The 25,830-nt window shown below is 41.8% G+C and overlaps 1 protein-coding gene and 1 long non-coding RNA gene across 3 annotated transcripts; one reads left to right on the top strand and one right to left on the bottom strand.

The window, feature by feature from the left end:
* The first annotated feature begins 9 nt into the window (after positions 1-9).
* Positions 10-22,781, top strand: adgrg11 (adhesion G protein-coupled receptor G11). Of its 2 annotated transcripts, none has more exons than XM_046299053.1 (19): positions 10-269; positions 678-773; positions 3,151-3,255; positions 3,577-3,657; positions 3,778-3,942; positions 4,049-4,087; positions 4,375-4,449; positions 8,774-8,930; positions 10,435-10,591; positions 12,683-12,817; positions 13,102-13,212; positions 13,652-13,691; positions 13,982-14,082; positions 14,858-14,979; positions 15,686-15,954; positions 16,259-16,349; positions 17,560-17,692; positions 20,842-20,992; positions 21,133-22,781. In XM_046299053.1, the coding sequence occupies exons 2-19, from the start codon at positions 710-712 to the stop codon at positions 21,318-21,320; spliced, it is 2,184 nt and encodes a 727-aa protein (XP_046155009.1). In that variant the 5' UTR covers positions 10-269; positions 678-709; the 3' UTR covers positions 21,321-22,781. The 2 variants fall into 2 exon arrangements, with proteins under 2 accessions (XP_046155009.1, XP_046155008.1); XM_046299052.1 differs by having other exon boundaries at positions 11-269; positions 695-773.
* Positions 21,890-24,361, bottom strand: LOC123995445. The gene is made up of 2 exons (XR_006831836.1): positions 24,285-24,361; positions 21,890-24,143 (listed from the first exon to the last, which is right to left on the bottom strand). It is a non-coding gene; the product is annotated as an uncharacterized LOC123995445 (long non-coding RNA).
* Positions 24,362-25,830: the final 1,469 nt, after the last annotated feature.

The following is a 25,830-nucleotide window of genomic DNA, read 5'->3' as shown; positions in this document are numbered from 1 at the left end:
TTTTGTGTGTATCCTTTGCATAATGACCGACAAAACAAAGAAGTGCCTGTTGGTTTATGCACTGACCACTGTCCACAGAGTTTTGCAAGGGAAATGTGACCCTCCGGCTTGGCATGCAAACTCACGGCTACGTTTAGATGTACATTTTCACGTGGGCATCATCGTTGAGGATTAGTCAGAGAACATAGTTTTCATTCTTTGACGGTTCAGCAGAACGCGTGCCGCTGTTTTCCGTGACCGTGGCTGTAGGTGTTAACACCAAGAAACGGGTGAGGCTCCTATTACTTTGATTAGTCTATCTGTTATCTACATCTGACTGTATATCTGAATTCAGCATAACGTGGCATCATGGGGCAGCATTGTTTGTAACATGCTATATTTTGTGGGGAGGGGGGGGGTGAATTATTATGCCACAAAAAAATGCAAACATGGTAATATTTAGTGTCCATTACCAAATGTAATCATTTTTAGTAAATTACAATTGAGGGTAAAAAGTTCAGAACTCTGAAAATCACTGAAAGGTTTTGATGGGAACGTCTAGACAACGGCCCACAGTAACGTCCAGTCAATGTGCACGAGATTGATGCTAATGTATAATAACTGCTCACTTTTAAATGTTGTACTGAACTACGAATGAGATTTTTGCATCTGAACACCTGAGTGTTACCACATCCAAGGTTTTTTGTTGTTGTAGCCGGACACAAACACCATGGAGTTGAAGAGTTGTTGGGTGGCTTTGGGTTCCCTGCTCATTCTTCTCTGGAATCCTACATGTGAGTAGAAGACTTAACTTAGCAAACGAACTAAGGAAACTAACTTCGCTTACTCACCATAAATGTACTGTAGGTGTCTAGTAATACACTATCGGGGTTGGGGTCAGTTCAAATTAAAGTCACTCAATCCAAGAAGTGATTTGAATTTAAACATTTTAAAACTGGAACAAATTTTGAAATAAATAGCTGCTCTTTAGTTGTTAATGAATTCAATTTTGATTTCATTTTTTGTTGTTGACTAAATTCAATTCGAATTGACCCCAAACCTGATTACTGTATTACAATATCAAAGATATCGCTTGGCCTTCCTTTCAATGGCAAAGCAATCCAACATTGTAATTAATACAATGGGTTTGACACAATAAATAAAGGTTTTATCTAGAACCTTATAAAGTGGTTTTCAATTTTTTTCCAGGAACCCAAGAGTTGTACCTGGCTGGGACCCAAAATCAATCAATCAAATGTATTTTAGGAAGCCCTTTTTACTTCAGCAGTTGTCACCAAGTGCTTTACAGAAATCCAGTCTAACACCCCCAAAGAGCAAACAATGCAGATGTAGAAGCACAGTGGCTAGGAAAAACTCCCTGGAAAGGCAGGAACCTAGGGGGAAACCTAGAGAGGAACCAGGCTCTGAGGGGTGGCCAGTCCTTTTCTGGCTGTGCTGGGTAGAGAGGAACCAGGCTCTGTGGGGTGGCCAGTCCTCTTCTGGCTGTGCTGGGTAGAGAGGAACCAGGCTCTGTGGGGTGGCCAGTCCTCTTCTGGCTGTGCTGGGTAGAGAGGAACCAGGCTCTGAGGGGTGGCCAGTCCTCTTCTGGCTGTGCTGGGTAGAGGAACCAGGCTCTGTGGGGAACCAGGCTCTGTGGGGTGGCCAGTCCTCTTCTGGCTGTGCTGGGTAGAGAGGAACCAGGCTCTGAGGGGTGGCCAGTCCTCTTTTGGCTGTGCTGGGTAGAGAGGAACCAGGCTCTGAGGGGTGGCCAGTCCTCTTCTGGCTGTGCTGGGTAGAGAGGAACCAGGCTCTGAGGGGTGGCCAGTCCTCTTCTGGCTGTGCTGGGTAGAGAGGAACCAGGCTCTGTGGGGTGGCCAGTCCTCTTCTGGCTGTGCTGGGTAGAGAGGAACCAGGCTCTGAGGGGTGGCCAGTCCTCTTCTGGCTGTGCTGGGTAGAGAGGAACCAGGCTCTGAGGGGTGGCCAGTCCTCTTCTGGCTGTGCTGGGTAGAGAGGAACCAGGCTCTGTGGGGTGGCCAGTCCTCTTCTGGCTGTGCTGGGTAGAGAGGAACCAGGCTCTGTGGGGTGGCCAGTCCTCTTCTGGCTGTGCTGGGTAGAGAGGAACCAGGCTCTGTGGGGTGGCCAGTCCTCTTCTGGCTGTGCTGGGTAGAGAGGAACCAGGCTCTGTGGGGTGGCCAGTCCTCTTCTGGCTGTGCTGGGTAGAGGAACCAGGAACCAGGGCTGTGCTGGGTAGAGAGGAACCAGGCTGGCCAGTCCTCTTCTGGCTGTGCTGGGTAGAGAGGAACCAGGCTCTGTGGGGTGGCCAGTCCTCTTCTGGCTGTGCTGGGTAGAGAGGAACCAGGCTTTGTGGGGTGGCCAGTCCTCTTCTGGCTGTGCTGGGTAGAGAGGAACCAGGCTCTGTGGGGTGGCCAGTCCTCTTCTGGCTGTGCTGGGTAGAGAGGAACCAGGCTCTGTGGGGTGGCCAGTCCTCTTCTGGCTGTGCTGGGTAGAGAGGAACCAGGCTCTGAGGGGTGGCCAGTCCTCTTCTGGCTGTGCTGGGTAGAGAGGAACCAGGCTCTGTGGGGTGGCCAGTCCTCTTCTGGCTGTGCTGGGTAGAGAGGAACCAGGCTCTGAGGGGTGGCCAGTCCTCTTCTGGCTGTGTTGGGTAGAGAGGAACCAGGCTCTGAGGGGTGGCCAGTCCTCTTCTGGCTGTGCTGGGTAGAGAGGAACCAGGCTCTGAGGGGTGGCCAGTCCTCTTCTGGCTGTGCTGGGTAGAGAGGAACCAGGCTCTGAGGGGTGGCCAGTCCTCTTCTGGCTGTGCCGGGTGGAGATTATAAGAGTACATGGCCATTAAGGACAGATTGTTCTTTAAGATGTTCATAGATGACCAACAGGATCAGATAATAAATAATCACAGTGGTTGTCGGGGGTGAAACAGGTCAGCACCTCAGGAGTAAATGTCAGTTGGCTTTTCATAGACAAACATTCAGAGGTGGAGACAGGAGAGGGAGGGAGAGAAAGAGATTGCTTTGTAAACATGTTTCCCATGCCAATAAAGCCCATAGAATTGATTTGAGATAGAGTTCTCCACAATGTCATCCCATGGGAAACCCTTTTGGAATTATTATTCTGTGTGTATTTGTGTTTCTGTGTCTTATGTTTTCTTATTTACAGGCGCAGGAGAACCAAAAACATCATGTGACATGAATCGTCTGAATAAGGATAAAAATATTTTGATAGTTGACGCTGGCTTCACAGGTACCCTGAAACAATGTTGTGGTGAGTTTCATCACAGCTTGCGATTCATGAGATATATTTAGATTGACAGGAGCCAGGAATGATTTACAATGACACTGAAAACCATATGTGAAATATGGAAAAACTTCCGTTTGGTCGAGCTGCAGTGGCGGGCAAGCCTGTTCGTTCCAGATTTATTTGTTGCATAGCCAATTTCTATTACCCTGTTCAGAATTAACCGATTAGACGATGCTCAACTTCGGGTGTCCAGCCAATCCATAGATGTCCGATGTTGTGTCCCAAGCCTAGTATTAACCATAGACTAGCTTTGACCAAACTATCACCTCCCTTCTTCACCAATAGGAAATGCAGCTAAAACCACCACAGACATATTTCAAATGACGTGCAGTGTTTCAATCAACACTCCTGGTATTAGCTTTCAGGGTGAGTATGACTCCACGTGCCATGTACAACAGTTTTGCATACTGCTTATTACATACCAACATATTTACATCTCATGTGTCTAAAATTACTTTTTCACTTTTTGTTTACTTGGGTTGTTAGAAGACTGCAAGAATATGGACTTATGTGTGCGGGAAGTAAATAATTCTCATCTCCTGTACACGTCAAAGAAGTACGCGAACAAACAAACAAATGGATTGTTTGTGTGTGTGATGGTTGGACGGAATTGCAGCATGACAATGGACTTACTCAGGGCAAACATTACAGGTTGAAGGTCTTTCCCTATTCATGATGCAAATGTTTTGTAACACAGGGAACATCACCTTATTCTTATTCTTCTTATCAAAATAATAACAAGTGCATTTTGTTACAGCTTACACTAAGAAATGGCCTTCCAACGAGTCTAAGACAAGTACGTTTTTATTTGATTTTCCATTGAGATCTTCCTGTCTATGTTCAGCATGTCCATGTGTGCATATAGAAAGAGAGCGGAATGCCTTTCAATCCAAGCCGTGTTATAGTTCACGATACAACCGGCAATTAAAAATAAAAAAAGGCTTGATCCCTGAAGTTCGCGGAGAACGCGTTCACTGTAAACCAACGCACGTGTTGGTTCAACAGTAAATTACCTTTAAAAATCTGTTAGCGCACCATGCTATAACGCGGCTTGCATTTGAAACCCTTATTTTCCATCCACAGCCACCTGCAGTGTCTCCTGTTTCAGCACCTATGAACATTGCAGGACATCCGCATATAATGAAGAGGTCTGCAAAAGTAAGAACCTGCTGTATGTCCTAACCTGCCGTGATTATGTAATTGTTGAGTAATTATGAGATGCAGGGCTCCCTTAGTCTCAATGAGACTCCCAGCTAAAATAAAGATAACAAAAATATACACTGAACAAAAGATACAAACGTAACATGTAAAGTGTCGGTCCCATGTTTCATGAGCTGAAAGAAATTATCACAGAAATGTTCCATATGCACCGAAAAAAAAACAAACATTTGTCTCACTTGTAATGGAGGCAAGCCTTGACTGGAAGCCAGTGGAGTGTGTGGAGGAGCGGGGTGACCAGTAGCGATCCATTGGTAAAATCAGTGAGGAAGCCAAGCCAAGCCATATTAGAGCCTATGCTGTGGTAATTGCATTGTTTACTCTATAACCCATTCGTTCATACGCCATTGTGATATCCAATAAGGCCTGTGACAACAATAAAGACAGTCACACAGTGGTGGAATAAATTCAACTACACATACAATTGTTTCATTACTAAGCCAGCAGCACACCACCCTGCATCCCACTGCTGGCTTGCTTCTGAAGCTAAGCAGGGTTGGTCCTGGTCGGTCCCTGGATGGGAGACCAGATGCTGCTGGAAGTGGTGTTGGAGGGCCAGTAGGAGGCACTCTTTCCTCTGGTCTAAAAAAATATATCCTAATGCCCCAGGGCAGTGATTGGGGACACTGCCCTGTGTAGGGTGCCGTCTTTCAGATGGGATGTTAAACAGGTGTCCTGACTCTCTGAGGTCATTAAAGATCCCATAGCACTTATCGTAGGGGTGTTAACCCCGGTGTCCTGACTCTCTGAGGTCATTAAAGATCCCATAGCACTTATCGTAGGGGTGTTAACCCCGGTGTCCTGACTCTCTGAGGTCATTAAAGATCCCATAGCACTTATTTGTAAGAGTAGGGGTGTTAACCCCGGTATCCTGGCTAAATTCCCAATCTGGCCCCATAGCACTTATTTGTAAGAGTAGGGGTGTTAACTCAAACTATCGTAGGGGTGTTAACCCCGGTGTCCTGCTAAATTTACGGTCACCTAATAATCCCCAGTTTACAATTGGCTCATTCATCCCCCCTCTTCTCCCCTGTAACTATTCCCCAGGTCGTTGCTGTAAATGAGAATGTGTTCTCAGTCGACTTTACCTGGTAAAATAACAGATAAATCAAATAGAAAAACCTGGCCAGCCACATCTGACCGGTGACGTCCACAAGGTAAATGTTACATACAACAGTTATCATCTGCAGCATGTTCAAGCCAGTAAATGTTTCTGACAGTTCACTAAACAACTACTGATTTAGAACAAATACAACAGGACCTCTGCTATTCCAGCACCATTTCAATGTCATCAACTCACAACAAGGTTATTATTATTTTTACCTTTATTTAACCAGGCAAGTCAGTTAAGAACAAATTCTTATTTTCAATGTCGGCCTAGGAACAGTGGGTTAACTGCCTGTTCAGGGGCAGAACGACAGATTTGTACCTTGTCAGCTCGGGGATTAGAACTTGCAACCTTCCGGTTACTAGTCCAACGCTCTAACCACTAGGCTACCCTGCTTAGTATAAAAGGAAGGAAACTGCTATTCATGTGTAAATACATGATTCTGACATGTACAAACTTGGATGTATTTGGAAAGAAAACACCTGGGAGATGATGACCAGAAGTTAGATAGGAGTTAGTGGCCATGTTCTGTTATAATCTCCACCCGGCACAGCCAGAAGAGGACTGGCCACCCCACAGAGCCTGGTTCCTCTCTAGGTTTCTTTTATAGGTTTTGGCCTTTCTAGGAAGTTTTTCCTAGCCACCGTGCTCCTACACCTGCATTGCTTGCTGTTTGGGGTTTTAGGCTGGGTTTCTGTACAGCACTTTGAGATATCAGATATCAGCTGATGTACGAAGGGCTATATAAATAAATTTGATTTGATTTGACATAGTTCAGAAAACACAAGATCAAGCACACACTAAATAACCGTTTTTTTTTATTTACAAAAATTATATTTTATTGACAAGCTATACGTGAATTATTGATGACTAGAGCTGGAATCACATCAGACGGCTTCCACAACATTGTGAACAATATCAGAAAAATGGGATTGATAGACCTAACAACTAGAAATGGAATTGATAGACCTAATAACTAGAAATGGAATTGATAGACCTAATAACTAGAAATGGGATTGATAGACCTAACAACTAGAAATGGGATTGATAGACCTAACAACTAGAAATGGGATTGATAGACCTAACAACCAGAAATGGGATTGATAGACCTAACAACTAGAAATGGGATTGATAGACCTAACAACTAGAAATGGGATTGATAGACCTAACAACTAGAAATGGGACTGATAGACCTAACAACTAGAAATGGGACTGATAGACCTAACAACTAGAAATGGGATGGATAGACCTAACAACTAGAAATGGAACTGATAGACCTAACAACTAGAAATGGAACTGATAGACCTAACAACTAGAAATGGGATTGATAGACCTAACAACTAGAAATGGGATTGATAGACCTAACAACTAGAAATGGGATTGATAGACCTAACAACTAGAAATGGGCAGATGTTTTAGTAAGTGGTGGCAGGTGTGGTCACGGGACGATTCCAACTGTCCCTAAACCTCCCCCCAAAGTAGCAGATAATTCCAGTCCTATTACATATACACAATCCCTAAATGCTATGTGTTCTGTATATAAGCACAATTTCTACCATATCAAACTTCATTCAAACGTTATGGGGGTATCCAGGGTACATTCAAGCGTCCTTTCAACCTCTCCAAAGTGTCTTAATGTTTTAATTGCACTGTTTTTGCACACTTGGATGTGCCTAAAAAAGTTATTGTTCACTATAAAAATAAAAAAATGTCTGCAACACCAACCTCTCTCCGATATTGTGGTGGTGTCGGGGACATGCAGGGGATATAGATGTGATGACTACAACGCAATAAGCAGGCAACATCATATTTTCGATGCATAAAGATATAGTCACTGACTGAACATTCGACATTGCCATCAAGTCATACATCATCAATAGGCTAGATTTGTTCCTACCGACCTAACGATTCAGTGATGTAATTAAAGCTCAAACACAGACCATTTGGAAGCTATTCGGTGAAAACGTGGTGCAAAATAAACCATTTTGACTCTCGGTGATCAATAACGGTAGGTCACAGGCAGACAAATAAGATATCATCATGGTGTATGGTGCTTTTACACCTGCATTGTTTGCTGTTTGGGGTTTTAGGCTGGGTTTCTGTACAGCACTTTGAGATATCAGCTGATGTACGAAGGGCTATATAAATAAATTTGATTTGATTTGATTTGATATGGAGTCCCAGCTTTCGGTGTGTATCAACGTATGCCATGTTTATTTTAGCCATCTTTAAATGAGGTCATCGGCTCGGCCTGTCCTTATCAATTCGTATGCCCATAAAGGGTAGTAAGTCACACCAAATGATTTTAAAGCACCGATCGATTGCCAAGATACTTAGCTTTCTGCAGACACCCTGATTTTGCCGGTAGGGGCTACCATTCTCATTGCAGACTGAATTGAATAAAACAAATCAAATAGGGTGCCCAAATATGGAGACTATACAATTAAGAGTTAATACACTGAAAACAAACTTAAAGATACCAAAAAGCGATTTAGTCTAATCAATGTGGCTAAATATCATGTGGCTGTCTGTGTGTGCTCCTGAATCAAAACGTGTTGACTCACCCTACTCCAATACCATCCTCTCTTTCATGTTGGCAAAATGGTCTATGGCTCTGTCATACAGTACACTTTTAGTTTTTGTTGTCCATCTTGCTAAAATGCTTACTAGCCTGACTTCCTTGCGTGGGGAAGGAACAATGAACCAGCTAAGTTAGCTAGCTAGTTCATTAACATGAGTCTACTAGGCTACATATTGAACTTGCAATCATCCCAGGCTAGTGGCATAATATATTAATCTATGGTTAGATCAGAATCTCTGTCATAATCATTGGCCTGTAAAGAGAATTATGTCAAAACCACACAAGTCCAAATCCCCATCTCCATCTCCATCCATGGTTTAGGACAGGGACAATTTAACAAGATAGATACTGCAGGACATGAAGACAAGCAGACCACAAACAGACCCGGTTTTCTTAAAATGACCTTTTGCAAAAGAAGTGATTTGATTGGTCTGAAGCCAAATCCAAACCTAGAGGGTGTGTGTGTGTGTGAGTGGGGGGGGGGGGGGGGGGCAATTACGTGTCAACTGTAATGAACCATTCAAAAATATATATTAAAGAGAAATGCTATGTTTTTTTTTTACATATCTTCTTAGACTCCAAAAACCAAGATCAGTTCCTCATCAATGTAACAGCACCAGGGAGCTTGTGTGTCAACTGTAATAAACCATTTAAAGACCCTGTGGGACAGTTGCCTCCTCCAGCGATCTTTGACACTGGAAGTGGAGTTCACATCGATGGTGAAAAGGCTTCGTAAGAATTACTCAATCATATTTATTATTATTATTATTATTACTATTATTATTACTATTACTATTATTATTACTATTATTATATTATTATTATTACTATTACTATTATTATTATTACTATTATTATTACTATTTTTTTTATGTATTTATTATTATTATTACTATTAGTATATTCTTCTTCTTATTATTATTATTATTACTATTATTATTATTATTATTATTATTATTATTACTATTATTATTACTATTATTATTATTATTATTACTATTATTATTATTATTACTATTATTATTACTATTATTATTATTATTATTATTACTATTATTATTATTATTATTACTATTATTATTATTACTATTATTACTATTATTATTATTACTATTATTACTATTATTATTATTACTATTATTATTATTATTACTATTATTATTACTATTATTACTATTATTATTACTATTATTATTATTATTATTATTATTATTATTATTATTTATTACTATTATTATTACTATTATTATTACTATTATTATTACTATTATTACTTATTATTATTATTACTATTATTATTATTACTATTATTATTATTACTATTATTATTATTACTATTATTATTATTACTATTATTATTATTATTATTATTATTACTATTATTATTACTATTATTATTACTATTATTATTATTATTATTACTATTATTACTATTACTATTATTATTACTATTATTATTACTATTATTACTATTATTATTATTACTATTATTACTATTACTATTACTACTATTTTTTTTTTTACTATTATTATTACTATTATTATTATTATTATTATTATTATTATTATTATGTCATTCATAGGGCCAGTTTTCTGGACAAAGATGACACCTAGTCCAGCACTATCAAACATGTTCAATGGAGATTATCTATTGAAAGTGGTTTCTAGGTCCAAGATTAGGTTTCATCGCTTTGTCGGGAATCCACCCCTATAAGTGTAATTTTTTAGAGAACATCTAACAGTATCCAAACAAGCACTTACAGGCTTGGAAATGTATTTATTAGGGAGAAGAAGAAAAAAATCCCCCTCGCGAGAACAGCTGCCCTGTGAACTAACACAAAGAAACATTGTAAATAACTGACGCTTCAATCACCTCCAGATTGAATTGCATGAAGTGCGTGTATCGCAGTGTCACTAAGTCTCTTGATAAACTAAAGTTCCTCCTCACGGATATTGTTGAAGACGGTGGATGTGTGAACTGTTCTAATATGTAGACTGTTTTAAAGGGATCTTCAAATCCCAGCCCGGTGGTCTGGAGCCTGCTGGTTTTCTGTTCTACCTGATAAGTAATTGCACCCACCTGGTGTCCCAGGTCTAAAACATTCTCTGATTCAGATGGGGAGAAGGAAAAATCAGCAGTGGAACTGGCTTCAAGGACCAAATTTGAATATCCCTGCTATATTCTATAGATGTGTGACTGTCCTAATATGGACGCTGTACTCCTCTCCACACACAGGAAGGCCATGAAAGATATCGCCTCTCTGGTCAATATGATGAATGAGTCCTCAGCTTCTGTGTCCATGGGCTCGGTCACTGGGGTCGTAGTGAAGCCCAAAGAGGAGACCGACATCGAGGAAGTCTCCTTTGGATACTCTTCCAACTCCGGCATTAAGGTGGGTGGATTTCCTGTATTTACGTATGAATGGATGGACAAAAAAATATATAAAATGCTTTAATGTCCCATTGGCACGTTTGTTTTGAAACATTAGGTATTAGTCACGTTTTAAAAGTTGGGCAGAGGTCAGACTTTCATATCTGAGACATTTGAGGTCTGACAGGTGTGGTCAACTAGGGTATGGTTGTAGGGGTATGGTTGTAGGTGTATGGTTGTAGGTGTATGGTTGTAGGTGTATGGTTGTAGGTGTATGGTTGTAGGTGTATGGTTGTAGGTGTATGGTTGTAGCTGGGTATGGTTGTAGGTGTATGGTTGTAGGTGTATGGTTGTAGGTGTATGTTTGTAGGTGTATGGTTGTAGGTGTATGTTTGTAGGTGTATGTTTGTAGGTGTATGGTTGTAGGTGTATGGTTGTAGGTGTATGGTTGTAGCTGGGTATGGTTGTAGGTGTATGGTTGTAGCTGGGTATGGTTGTAGGTGTATGGTTGTAGGTGTATGGTTGTAGGTGTATGGTTGTAGGTGTATGGTTGTAGCTGGGTATGGCTGTAGGTGTATGGTTGTAGCTGGGTATGGTTGTAGTTGTATGGCTGTAGCTGGGTATGGTTGTAGGTGTATGGTTGTAGGTGTATGCTTGTAGGTGTATGGTTGTAGCTGGGTATGGCTGTAGGTGTATGGTTGTAGGTGGGTATGGTTGTAGGTGTATGGTTGTAGCTGGGTATGGCTGTAGGTGTATGGCTGTAGGTGTATGGCTGTAGGTGTATGGCTGTAGGTGTATGGTTGTAGCTGTATGGCTGTAGCTGGGTATGGTTGTAGGTGTATGGTTGTAGGTGTATGGTTGTAGATGTATGGTTGTAGGTGTATGCTTGTAGGTGTATGGTTGTAGATGTATGGTTGTAGGTGTATGCTTGTAGCTGGGTATGGTTGTAGCTGGGTATGGTTGTAGCTGGGTATGGTTGTAGCTGGGTATGGTTGTAGGTGTATGGTTGTAGGTGTATGGTTGAAGGTGTATGGTTGTAGCTGGGTATGGCTGTAGGTGTATGGCTGTAGCTGGGTATGGTTGTAGGTGTATGGTTGTAGGTGTATGGTTGTAGTTGTATGGTTGTAGTTGTATGGTTGTAGGTGTATGGCTGTAGTTGGGTATGGTTGTAGCTGGGTATGGTTATAGCTGGGTATGGCTGTAGTTGTATGGTTGTAGCTGGGTATGGTTGTAGCTGGGTATGGCTGTAGTTGTATGGTTGTAGCTGGGTATGGTTGTAGCTGGGTATGGTTGTAGCTGGGTATGGTTGTAGCTGGGTATGGCTGTAGCTGGGTATGGTTGTAGCTGGGTATGGTTGTAGCTGGGTATGGTTGTAGCTGGGTATGGCTGTAGTTGTATGGTTGTAGCTGGGTATGGTTGTAGCTGGGTATGGTTGTAGCTGGGTATGGTTGTAGCTGGGTATGGTTGTAGCTGGGTATGGTTGTAGCTGGGTATGGTTGTAGCTGGGTATGGTTGTAGCTGGGTATGGTTGTAGCTGGGTATGGTTGTAGCTGGGTATGGTTGTAGCTGGGTATGGTTGTAGCTGGGTATGGTTATAGCTGGGTATGGCTGTAGTTGTATGGTTGTAGCTGGGTATGGTTGTAGCTGGGTATGGTTATAGCTGGGTATGGCTGTAGCTGAGTATGGTTGTAGCTAGGTATGGCTGTAGTATCAGTATTACATAGTATTAAGCCCAAACATAGTGAGGTCCACAGGAGTTTGGTGGCACCTTAATTGGGGATAGCTGGAGCAGAATCAGGGGTATGGTATCAAATCCATCAAATCCATGATTTCCATGTGTTTGATGCCATTCCATTTGCTCCTTCCCAGTCATTGTTTTATGAGCCGTTCTCCGCTCAACAACCTCTTGTGGTCCAGATAAACTAACATGTGTCGAAGGGTTGCAAAAATATTGAAACTTTCCCCCAATGAGTTGGTCTTCCAGAAAACCCGGTTGGAAATCTGGAATCGTCCAAGCTATTGATTTATGGAAAAACTAGACATTTTTGGTCATGTTAGCAGATTTGTACAATCTTCTGTGTGTCTGACTTTGTTCCCGTTTGTTGTTGTTCAGATTGTCGAAAATCGGGAGTCTCTGGGTGGCTTCTCTAGGTCTGTATCAGTCACAAAGGAAGCATTTGAAAAGGCCTACAACTTAAGCAACGGCAGTGCATTTGCCGGTGTTTTCCGATTCCCCAACATGTCCAAGGTATGTCTAAGACCAATGGTCCTTTCACTGAATTTTAAAAAATCGAACGACAGTTGGTATGGTACCACTAGGGTCTCAGAATTCTGGTCCCAATTTTCCCAGAAATCCTGGATTCCGGATCCCCTACATACTCCGTCCACTTTCCTGGAGTTTTCCAACTGGTATTTCTTGGAAAAGCAGAGCATTTTTTGGGAAGGTTATTGGAATTTCGAAATCCTAGCCGTTGCTATGGTTGTCATGGTTGTCATGGTTGTCATGGTTATCATGCGCTCTCTTTCTTCCAGGATGTATACAACAGCACAGTTCTGTATAACGAAGTGGTAGCGATCGAGATGGGCTGTTTCATTGACAATTTAACCGACAAGATAAATCTTAATTTTCTAAACGTCCATAAGGTAAATGATGATGCGCTTTACTAATGCATGTTAATAAGGTACAAGTATGTGGGATGTAAATGTATACATTGGCCCCTAAGAAGGAAAAGTAGCTTTGAGAAATGTCCCATAGATGTACTGTAGGCTGAGGAACATGACACACAGACTGATCGAAATGTTTAGTTCATACCTCTTGGTGTGGTAGTTGGACTGACAGTCTTGACAGAATCACCAAGTACATTTATATGTAGCAGGAATTTGAACCTGGTGAAATGGGCACTGCCACAATAAACAGAATACACAGGCAATATTTGACAAAGACTTCACACAGGAACCTGGGTTGAATCCGAGTTGGGCTAAACCCCCCCCAAATTTGCTGCATTTAGTGTGAAACACGTCTTATAAATACTCAACGAGTACATCAGCTCAACCCATAATCCACCACTTTGTTTTCCACTAGGGGGAAGCCATTCCATCGTGCCAGTCATGGAACGGTGAAGGTATTTAGCTGCCATTACCTTTCCTAACTGATTTGCATACTATAAAAGGTAAGGTTTGGAATGGCATACTTCCATTAAGTAAGCATAGTGAGTAGCTAGTAGACTGTAGTAAGCACTATGCAAGGGCGCATCTTAGTATGCTTAAAACAGACCAGGAAATCACACTTACTGCATTTGTTGAATAAATGGATTACAGGACGACGCCACTGTTCGGGAGGTGTACCGGAACTCAGGCATTGTTCAGGTACTTAGTGTGTGGTATCCAATTCTCACCCTTTTCCCCTTCATAGGGAGTCAACCCAACTGGACAGACTATGGCTGTTTGACCATTGTGATAGGGGACAACATAACCTGCAGGTGTACACACCTGACTTTCTTTGCTGTGCTAATGGTAAGGTTCCCTCGTTCTCTTTTAGGGTGGCAAAATTCAGGTAACATTCCCAAAATTCCCAGGTTTTCTACAAATCCCGGTTGGTAATTCCCTCCTTATCTTAAAACTGGGATTTCTGGAAAACCTTGGAATTTTGGGAAAGTTACCAGAATTTTCCAACCCGGTTCTTTTACCATTTACTGTATTTTTGGAAAGGCCCTAAATCAGCATTTCACTGTTAGTCTGTATTGTTTGAAGGGTCGTAAATCAGCATTTCACTGTTAGTCTGTATTGTTTGAAGGGCCCTATATCAGCATTTCACTGTTAGTCTGTATTGTTGGAAGGGCCCTAAATCAGCATTTCACTGTTAGTCTGTATTGTTGGAAGGGCCCTAAATCAGCATTTGACTGTTAGTCTGTATTGTTGGAAGGGCCCTAAATCAGCATTTCACTGTTAGTCTGTATTGTTGGAAGGGCCCTAAATCAGCATTTCACTGTTAGTCTGTATTGTTGGAAGGGCCCTAAATCAGCATTTCACTGTTAGTCTGTATTGTTGGAAGGGCCCTAAATCAGCATTTCACTGTTAGTCTGTATTGTTGGAAGGGCCCTAAATCAGCATTTCACTGTTATTCTACATGTGATAAATAACTGGATTGGATTTGATTTAATAATGTTGCATATGCTCCAGATTGTTGCTTATTTCATTTAAATTCTAAGCAGATCTATTTGAAATAGTAAAACAATAAAGATTTCTAATACATGAATCTGTTCATCACTAACCTGTGCTTTTTTTTCAGTCTCCTCCGAACCAGACTCTCTCAGACGGTGATGTGAACTCTCTCACCTACATCACCTATGTGGGGTGTGGCGTGTCCATGTTCTTCCTGGGCGTGGTTCTCTTCATGCACTTCCTGATAAAGTAGGTAGCTCCGCCCACTGTCATTATGGCACTGGTCACTACTTCCTGATAAAGTAGGTAGCTCCGCCCACTGTCATTATGGCACTGGTCACTGCTTCCTGATAAAGTAGGTAGCTCCGCCCACTGTCATTATGGCACTGGTCACTGCTTCCTGATAAAGTAGGTAGCTCCGCCCACTTCCATTATGGCACTGGTCACTACTTCCTGATAAAGTAGGTATCTCCGCCCACTGCCATTATGGCACTGGTCACTACTTCCTGATAAAGTAGGTAGCTCCGCCCACTGCCATTATGGCACTGGTCACTACTTCCTGCTAAGGTAGGTAGCTCTGCCCACTGTCATTACGGTACTGGTCAACAAAGCTGTATCTGAAAACATACTAGCTGTCAAATCCTTGCTTTCCTCTGTCCTTGTTTCCTCAATTATTTATCAAAGTGGATTGGAGGAGGAGGTCTGAGAGAGTGTGGATATTAAACAAAGCCCATGGCCAGCTCATCTCCACACGTAGCAATGGCCTCCATTGACCTGAAAACTTAACCACACTGCTAACTTTGAACATAACCTTAAATTAAGACCAAAAAAGGTTATTTTTGTTTTCATACAATGTTTTATGAAATAGTCAATTACGACTCAGGCCACCTAGTGGGTGTCCCTTGACCTACTAACCCCTTGAACTTTGACCTCTAACCTGTATGTGACCTTCCAGGAAGGCGAAGTCAAGCAACACCACCCAGATCCTGATCCAGCTGTTTCTGTCCATGTTCATGCTCAACATCACCTTCCTGACCAACGGGTGGGTGGCCAGTCTGCAGAGCCCACTGGGCTGCCAGGTGATGGCTGCGGCCATGCATTACTCTATGCTGGCCACCTTCACCTGGTTCGCCGTGGAGGCCTTTCACCTCTGTCAGCAGCTCTACAAGTCAGGCTCCCTCCCCATACCGCGCTACATCATGAAAGTGTGTATCGCCGGGTGGGGTGAGTGATACCGATACTCTGGTTGCGATAGCTACTGTAGGTTTTGAACGAGATAAAGTTAGGGTTCTACTCTAGGTAGGGCCGGTTTCGGGATGTTAGGTATTATGATGTAGGGATAGTGTCGTGACTTTGGGGGGAGGGAGGGAGGGAGGGGGGGGGTGCTCTGGATGGATTTGAAGCCTTGAACCTGTGCCTGAGAGTCCAACTGAGTCAATTGAGAGTCGGTATTTTTTGTTGACAAATGGTTAAAGAATTGAATAACCTACTTACCTTTGTTTTGTTTGATCCATGTCCTCTGCCTCAGTGCTGCCCGGCACGGTAGTGATCATCCTCATCAGTCTGGGTAAATACGGAAAACAGATCATCTACACTGACGGAGGGAAGGAGGTGTACATGTGGGTCTCACTTACGTAATACTTGATTAACATTTGTCTTTTCAGAGGAAAATAACTTGTAGAGTCTCAGACTCAATCCAGGCTTTACCCTGTGCTCATTATTGCACTGTGAAGGTCCTGGATCCTAGACATAATAAACATCAGCCACACTACATATACCTTAACTCTATAGCAACTACACTACATATACCTTAACTCTATAGCAACTACACTACATATACCTTAACTCTATAGACACTACACTACATATACCCTAAATCTATAGCAACTACACTACATATACCTTAACACTATAGCAACTACACTACATATACCTTAACTCTATAGACACTACACTACATATACCCTAAATCTATAACAACTACACTACATATACCCTAACTCTATAGCAACTACAGTACATATACCCTAACTCTATAGCAACTACACTACATATACCCTAACTCTATAGCAACTACACTACATATACCCTAACTATATAGCAACTACACTACATATACCCTAACTATATAGCAACTACACTACATATACCCTAACTATATAACAACTACACTACATATACCCTAACTCTATAGCAACTACACTACATATACCCTAACTCTATAGCAACTACACTACATATACCCTAACTATATAACAACTACACTACATATACCCTAACTATATAGCAACTACACTACATATACCCTAACTATATAGCAACTACACTACATAACTCTAACTCTATAGCAACTACACTACATATACCCTAACTCTATAGCAACTACACTACATATACCCTAACTCTATAGCAACTACACTACATATACCCTAACTCTATAGCAACTACACTACATATACCCTAACTCTATAGCAACTACACTACATATACCCTAACTCTATAGCAACTACACTACATATACCCTAACTCTATACCAACTACACTAAATATACCAGAACTCTATACCAACTAGATAGTGATGTAACTCTCCTCCATCTCTATACCAACTACATAGTGATGTAACTCTCCTCCATCTCTATACCAACTACATAGTGATGTAACTCTCCTCCATCTCTATACCAACTACATAGTGATGTAACTCTCCTCCATCTCTATACCAACTACATAGTGATGTAACTCTCCTCCATCTCTATACCAACTACATAGTGATGTAACTCTCCTCCATCTCTATACCAACTACATAGTGATGTAACTCTCCTCCATCTCTAGGTGCTGGATCCTGGACATTGACGTGCACTACATAGTGAACATTGGCTACTACGCGCTGGTCTTCCTCTTCACTTTCACCACCTTCATCGTGGTTCTGAGCTGGCTGGTTCACCTTAAGAGCACCAAGAACAAGGTTGTTATAGTTACCAACGTAAAGACATTAACATCCCATGTTAACATCCCTTTTGCATAAAGGCTGAAGAATTCTAAACCTAAGGGACTGGCGATCGAGCAAAAAAAGGATTGGGAAATATATGTTAGCAACACAGAACGTTTACCATTAATAATATACCGTCGGACAGCTAGCTGACGCTTTTATCCCAAAGTGCCTTAAATCATGTGTTTAGACATTTTCTGTATGGATGTCTCCAACCTAGGTAGAGGACCGTGAAAAAGAGGAAAATAAACAGAGAGAATTTCAGCGAACTAATCAGGAAACGCATAACTGTTTCACTGTCATGGAAAAGTTTTAACATGGGGCGGCAGCGTAGCCTAGTGGTTAGAGCGTTGGACTAGTAACCGGAAGGTTGTGAGTTCAAACCCCCGAGCTGACAAGGTACAAATCTGTCGTTCTGCCCCTGAACAGGCAGTTAACCCACTGTTCCTAGGTCGTCATTGAAAATAAGAATATGTTCTTAACTGACTTGCCTAGTTAAATAAAGGTAACATTTAAAAAAATATAAATATATATATACAGTGGGGCGAAAAAGTATTTAAGTCAGCCACCAATTGTGTAAGTTCTCCCACTTAAAAAGATGAGAGGCCTGTAATTTTCATCATAATTACAGGCCTATGACGGACAAAATGAGGGGAAAAAATCCAGAAAATCACATTTTAGGATTTTTAATGAATTTATTTGCAAATTATGGTGGAAGTATATATATATATTTACACAGTATATCTACAGCCACTTTATTAATTGATTTCCTGCCTGCTGTTATATTATCAATGCTCATCCTGTAGCATCTTTAGCTATCTTAGCAACGGCGATGTCCACAATAATTTGTCATTTAAAAAAACAAATGTGGCACGTGAATACAATGTTGTCCTGAGTAACCACAAATACATCAGCAGACGATACTTCTAAACTCAGCAACAACAAAAAGAATGAAACATCCTCTCACTGTCAACTGCTTTTATTTTCAGCAAAATTAACATGTGTAAATATTTGTATGAACATAACAAGATTCAACAACTGAGACATAAACTGAACAAGTTCCACAGACACGTGACTAACAGAGATGGAATAATGTGTCCCTGAACAAAGGGGGGGTCAAAATCAAAAGTAATAGTCAGTATCTGGTGTGGCCACCAGCTGCATTAAGTACTGCAGTGCATCTCCTCCTCGTGGACTGCACCAGATTTGCCAGTTCTTGCTGTGAGATGTTACCCCAGTCTTCCACCAAGGCACCTGCAAGTTCCTGGACATTTCTGAGGGGAATGGCCCTAGCCCTCACCCTCCGATCCAACAGGTCCCAGAGGTGCTCAATGGGATTGAGATCTGGGCTCTTCGCTGGCCATAGCAGAACACTGACATTCCTGTCTTGCAGGAAGTCACGCACAGAATGAGCAGTATGGCTGGTGGCAATGTCATGCTGGAGGCTCATGTCAAGATGAGGGAGGAGGATGTCTTCCCTGTAACACACAGCGTTGAGATTTCCTGCTGCGATGTACTGCCCCAGACCATGACGGACCCTCCACCTCCAAATCGATACCACTCCAGAGTACAGGCCTCACCCCTGCGACTCGTCAGTGAAGAGCACTTTTTTTGCCAGTCCTGTCTGGTCCAGTGACGGTGGGTTTGTGCAACGGTGGGTTTAATGCCTTACAACAGGCCTACAAGTCATCAGTCGAGCCTCTCTCAGCCTACTGCGGACAGTCTGAGCATTGATGGAGGGATTGTGCATTGCTGGTGTAACTCGGGCAGTTGTTGTTGACATGTACCGATCCGATTCAGGTGTTGTTACACGTGGTCTGCCACTGCGAGGACGATCAGCTGTCCGTCCTGTCTCCCTGTAGCGCTGTCTTAGGCATCTCACAGTACGGACATTGCAATTTATTGCCCTGGCCACATCTGCAGTCCTCATGCCTCCTTGCAGCGTGCCTAAGGCATGTTCACGCAGATGAGAGGGACCCTGGGCATCTCTTTTGGTGTTTTACAGAGTCAGTAGAAAGGCCTCTTTAGTGTCCTAAGTTTTCAGAACTGTGACCATAATTGCCTACAGTCTGTAAGCTGTTAGTGTCTTAACGACCATTTACATTTACATACATTTAAGTCATTTAGCAGACGCTCTTATCTAGAGCGACTTACAAATTGGTGCATTCACCTTATGACATCCAGTGGAACAGTCACTTTACAATAGTGCATCTAAATCTTAAAGGGGGGGTGAGAAGGATTACTTATCCTATCCTAGGTATTCCTTAAAGAGGTGGGGTTTCAGGTGTCTCCGGAAGGTGGTGATTGACTCCGCTGTCCTGGCGTCGTGAGGGAGTTTGTTCCACCATTGGGGGGCCAGAGCAGCGAACAGTTTTGACTGGGCTGAGCGGGAACTGTACTTCCTCAGTGGTAGGGAGGCGAGCAGGCCAGAGGTGGATGAACGCAGTGCCCTTGTTTGGGTGTAGGGCCTGATCAGAGCCTGGAGGTACTGAGGTGCCGTTCCCCTCACAGCTCCGTAGGCAAGCACCATGGTCTTGTAGCGGATGCGAGCTTCAACTGGAAGCCAGTGGAGAGAGCGGAGGAGCAGGGTGACGTGAGAGAACTTGGGAAGGTTGAACACCAGACGGGCTGCGGCGTTCTGGATGAGTTGAAGGGGTTTAATGGCACAGGCAGGGAGCCCAGCCAACAGCGAGTTGCAGTAATCCAGACGGGAGATGACAAGTGCCTGGATTAGGACCTGCGCCGCTTCCTGTGTGAGGCAGGGTCGTACTCTGCGGATGTTGTAGAGCATGAACCTACAGGAGCGGGCCACCGCCTTGATGTTAGTTGAGAACGACAGGGTGTTGTCCAGGATCACGACCAGGTGCATGTTCATTAATTGTTCATGGTTCATTGAACCAGCATGGGAAACGGTGTTTAAACCCTTTACAATGAAGATCTGTGAAGTTATTTGGATTTTTATGAATTCTCCTTGAAAGACAGTGTTTAGTTCTATTTGATGTCAACAGACAGAGTAAACCCCAGCTAAAACAGCTGACAAATTGTTCAATTTTTGGTTTAAGGACTCTATGACATCAGATTCTATATCTATAGTCAGTAACTTTGTGATCCTAACCCTGGACCAGGTCCAGCAGCAGGGGACAGGCTCCAAGGACATAGTGACTGTGATGGGGCTGTGCTGTCTGCTGGGAATCACCTGGAGTTTTGCCTTCTTCGCCAACGGGGTCCTGAAGGTTCCCTCCTTCTACATCTTCACCATCCTCAACTCGTTCCAAGGTAGGTTAATAAGACAGATATGAGATCAACTAATATTACAATGTATAAACCGATCAAAAAATATATATCATTAATCTTTTACATATGGACACACGCACTATGGTATGAGTAGTAACCAGTCTCCCACCGTCTCTCACTAGGTTTCTTTCTGTTCCTCTACTACTACAACACCAGTAGAGTAATTGGGGAGACCGCCAAGGACAACAGTACCAGTAGCAAAAGCTCCACAATGTCCGTCACGGTCACCACCTTGGAGAACCCTTACTTTGACCTAGGCCAACACCACCCTGGAGAACCCTTACCAATCAAAACGAATCCCCAATCCTAGACAGTGGAGGCTGGTGAGAGGAGGACAGATCATAATAATGTCCAGAATGGAGAAAATATGTTTTGATACCATAAAAAAAATATATATATATTGTTCCAGCTGTAAATATGAGCCCGTACTCTGATGTAAAGTACCACCAGCTACTACTGGCAGTGACACTGGAAGTCCGAGAGAAATTATACTCTTAACAGAATTATAGTTCTCAGAGTAAAACAATCTCTGAGTGTATGGACATTTTGCAGCTTTTAACTTGTATTGTAGAATAGACCAAGGTGACTGTACCCCACATGTCCTGGTAAATCCATAGATTTATACTGACTTTTCCCCCAGAATTTGGTAAATATTTATATATATAAAAAAAAAAAAAATGCTTCAAAAAGAGATGAATCAGATTTTTTTTGCCTTCTTAAATCTAAATAAATCTGTGAACTATGATTATTACATGGAGCTTAAATGAAATTAAATGTATGTATGTTTGCATTTAGTATGTGTGTGTCATATGTGCAGTTGAATTTAATTTAACATTATTTATTCAACTTAATAATGAATAGCATCAGAAAAAACACAAGTTGTCACATTGATATAGCTTTATTCTCATGTGTGTGTGTGTGTATATGTATATATATATATATATATATCATACTAAAAATAAACACAAGTATAAAATAAAATCCATCAAAGAAACTGTACAAAAACATTTAAATTACAGAAGTCTACTGTCCAAAAAAGGCACTAAATTCTGAAATGGGCAAAATAGTAATTCAGAAGATAACTATTGGAGATTGAATGGTGTTGTATCAATCTATCTTATTTTGAAAGAGCTATATTGAAGGTTTTATTTACTGGGGACAGGAGACATGGAGGGAAGTGTAGCTATGTCTGAACCTTTACCCTGCCCTTCAGGGGCAGACTGGGAAAATAAATCAGCCCTGGCATTTCTAACACACTGGCCCATTTTTTAAAAACAATTTTTCTTTCATTGAAGCAGCTGCAGTGGCATATTTTTTGTTGTTGTTGCCTGATGCTTCCCATTATGAGCAAAATAACAATCATTCTCCGCAATGACCCCCAATTTAGTCAGGCCCGCTGGGCTAAAGATGGACCAACTTATCTGGCATTGGCCTGAATTGGTTCGAAACCCCCAGTCGATCACATAAAGTAGTAATTTGGTTTTTACCTGAATACTGCGAGAACGTTCTAGCATACAGGACCTGTACCACAGCACCCCTTTAGGTCAGGAGGTGCTACTACAGGAAAGTACATAACAATTCACCTGCAATAGAGGGGGGCTATGCTTTCACACAATACACTATCTTGTCATCTGAAATCACAGACATGGAAACTGTTCTTCATGACATGGGGATAACAAACAATGGAATAATGAAAAAACATTTGTTTTTGTTTTTTTAGAAATAAAAAAAATAAAAAATAAAGAAACGATTGATTTCACAATAAAAGCATAATGTTCATTTCCAAACATATCATCCTTGTCTTAGTGTTAACACTGTAAGAACATAAAAACAAAATATAAAATACACTTGCATTTTCTTGTCTTTATCCTCTTTTCTTCAAGGACAACAAACCCAGCGTAGAGTTAGGGCTCGAGTCTAGCAGAGCTTCAACTCAGGAGCAGCAGAATTCAATATAAATATATATATATATATATATGTGTGAAAAGTGTATTTAATCTGACTGGTGTTATATATATATATAAAACACCAGTATATATATAAAACACCAGTCAGATTAAATACGCTTTTCACACTATAGGGCCCGAACCAAACTGTGCTGGCTTAGATATTTGCAGCACGGTTCCAAACAACTATGTTGGATACCAAACCTGGCCAGAGCAGTACGTCGCCACATAGCTCTGCTTCAATCAGAAACGGGAAAAGGGTCAACCAGTCTTTTAAAAGCACATCTTTCTTTTAACCCTACTAAGAGGCAGCCATCTTAAGAGTAAGTAGTAATAGGTAGAGATAAAATGTTGCCCAAGTTTCATCTTTAAGAAGTAGTAGCTAAGCCGAGAGGGTTTCGAAAACGTGTTGTTGGCAGGTCTGTAAGACACAGTATTCTCTTTATAGTGGTTGCTGTAACTCTAAATAACACACGGTACTGTCTGGTCTATCATAGACTATATCAATTGTTCTCTCTACGGTACCCATACAGCACCCCCCCCCCCTCACTTACAGGTAACTGTCCAAATAAAAGGAAATACCTACAAAGTGCCTTAATTAAGGCCACCAGAACAGCTTCAATGCAACTTGGCATAGATTCTAGTGTCTGGAACTCTACAGGAGGGATGTGACACCAATTCTTCCACGAGAAAATTCCATCATTTGGTGTTATGTTGATGGTGGTGGAGAAGCACCGTCTCAGGTGACGGTCCAGAACCTCACGTAAAGTGATCAATTGAGGTTGAGATCTGGTTTACATTGTTTTCGCGCTCATCGAATCAATCAGTGCCCACTCGTACCCTGTGGATTGGGACATTGTCATCCTTGGGGGGGGGGGCATAGCCATGGTAACAGGCCGCACAGCATTTTTTTTATACATGACGCCAAGCATGAGATGTTAATTGCTTAATTAATTCAGGGAGCCACACCTGTGTGGAAGCACCTGCTTTTGTTTCCCTCATTTAGGTAGTTACGGGTCTGCCAGTTGATCTAACGGTGGTCTCAAACTCAATTCCACAGAGGGCCGAGTGTCTTCAGGTTCACTTCACCTTTGTACGTGATCGATCAATTAAGGTTATTGATTAGTTAGTAACTCCCCTCACCTGGTTGTCTAGGTCTTAATATATTAGTTAGTAACTCCCCTCACCTGGTTGTCTAGGTCTTAATAGATTAGTTAGTAACTCCCCTCACCTGGTTGTTAGGTCTTACCTGGTCTTAATATATTAGTTAGTAACTCCCCTCACCTGGTTGTCTAGGTCTTAATAGATTAGTTAGTAAATCCCCTCACCTGGTTGTCTAGGTCTTAATATATTAGTTAGTAAATCCCCTCACCTGGTTGTCTAGGTCTTAATAGATTAGTTAGTAACTCCCCTCACCTGGTTGTCTAGGTCTTAATAGATTAGTTAGTAAATCCCCTCACCTGGTTGTCTAGGTCTTAATAGATTAGTTAGTAACTCCCCTCACCTGGTTGTCTAGGTCTTAATATATTAGTTAGTAACTCCCCTCACCTGGTTGTCTAGGTCTTAATAGATTAGTTAGTAATTCCCCTCACCTGGTTGTCTAGGTCTTAATAGATTAGTTAGTAATTCCCCTCACCTGGTTGTCTAGGTCTTAATAGATTAGTTAGTAATTCCCCTCACCTGGTTGTCGAGGTCTTAATAGATTAGTTAGTAATTCCCCTCACCTGGTTGTCTAGGTCTTAATAGGACCCAACCTGAAAGGAAATAACAAAAACCAGTAGAGACACGTCCCTCCAGGAATTGAGTTTATAACAGGAGTCAACAGCTTTGTACTGATGTACATATTTCACACATTGCCTCCAATGGACTTAGTGCATCTCATCAATGGACTGATCTTAGTGCTATACGAAGCTTTTAGGAAAGTCACCTGCTGTTAATTACTGTAGCTATTTCACTTTGGATAAACTGAACCCTTAAAGACAAAAACAAAACAAAAAAACATTTCCCCCCTTTTGCAGGGCTCTCCGGTCAGTTTGAAAAGCTCAGACAGCACATATTATCCACTAAAATCACATGATTAAACTGACCAAGAGTCAGTTTATATACTTTATCTGGGGTGTTTTCATTAGTCAACACTGTAGCAAAATGTTTTGCAACAGAAAGCATTCACTCCAAAACAGTATACAGTTTGCAATTAAAAACTAGTTTCTTTTTGGACAAATTCAGCTAGGGTCCTCCGCGTTCTGCTCTGTTTCCGTCCGTTTGGTTTCATAGTGAACGTGACCCTGTTCTAACATCTCATCTGGTGGAGGATGATACTTCTGACTTTCCCATTTCAGAATGCCTCAGAATGCCTCAGAATGCCCCATGCCCAGAATGCCTCAGAATGCCCCAGAATGCCTCAGAATGCCCCAGAATGCCTCAGAATGCCCCAGAATGCCTCAGAATGCTTTTTGCCACCTGCACATAACTATTCGTTAATTTCTGCTGGCCGTTGGATTCAAAACAACACATGGGCAATGGTACCGGAACACATGGGCAATGGTACCGGAACACATGGGCAATGGTACCGGAACACATGGGCAATGGTACCGGAACACATGGGCAATGGTACCGGAACACATGGGCAATGGTACCGGAACACATGGGCAACGGTACCAGAACACATGGGCAATGGTACCGGAACACATGGGCAACGGTACCAGAACAAAACAAATTATAACGTTAAAAACAATGTCAATGTTTACAACAAAAAAACGTTAAGATTCCAGTAGGAATGAAAGCTCTACAGTGCAGGACACATGGAACAGTACAGAACAGTCCAGTCCAAATCAGAACAGTCCAATCCACAAACAGTTAAATGACTTAAATGTA

This window comes from Oncorhynchus gorbuscha, linkage group LG14 (assembly GCF_021184085.1).
Source record: "Oncorhynchus gorbuscha isolate QuinsamMale2020 ecotype Even-year linkage group LG14, OgorEven_v1.0, whole genome shotgun sequence".
Taxonomy (NCBI): Eukaryota; Metazoa; Chordata; class Actinopteri; order Salmoniformes; family Salmonidae; genus Oncorhynchus; species Oncorhynchus gorbuscha.
This window is presented reverse-complemented; position numbering and strand designations above follow the sequence as displayed.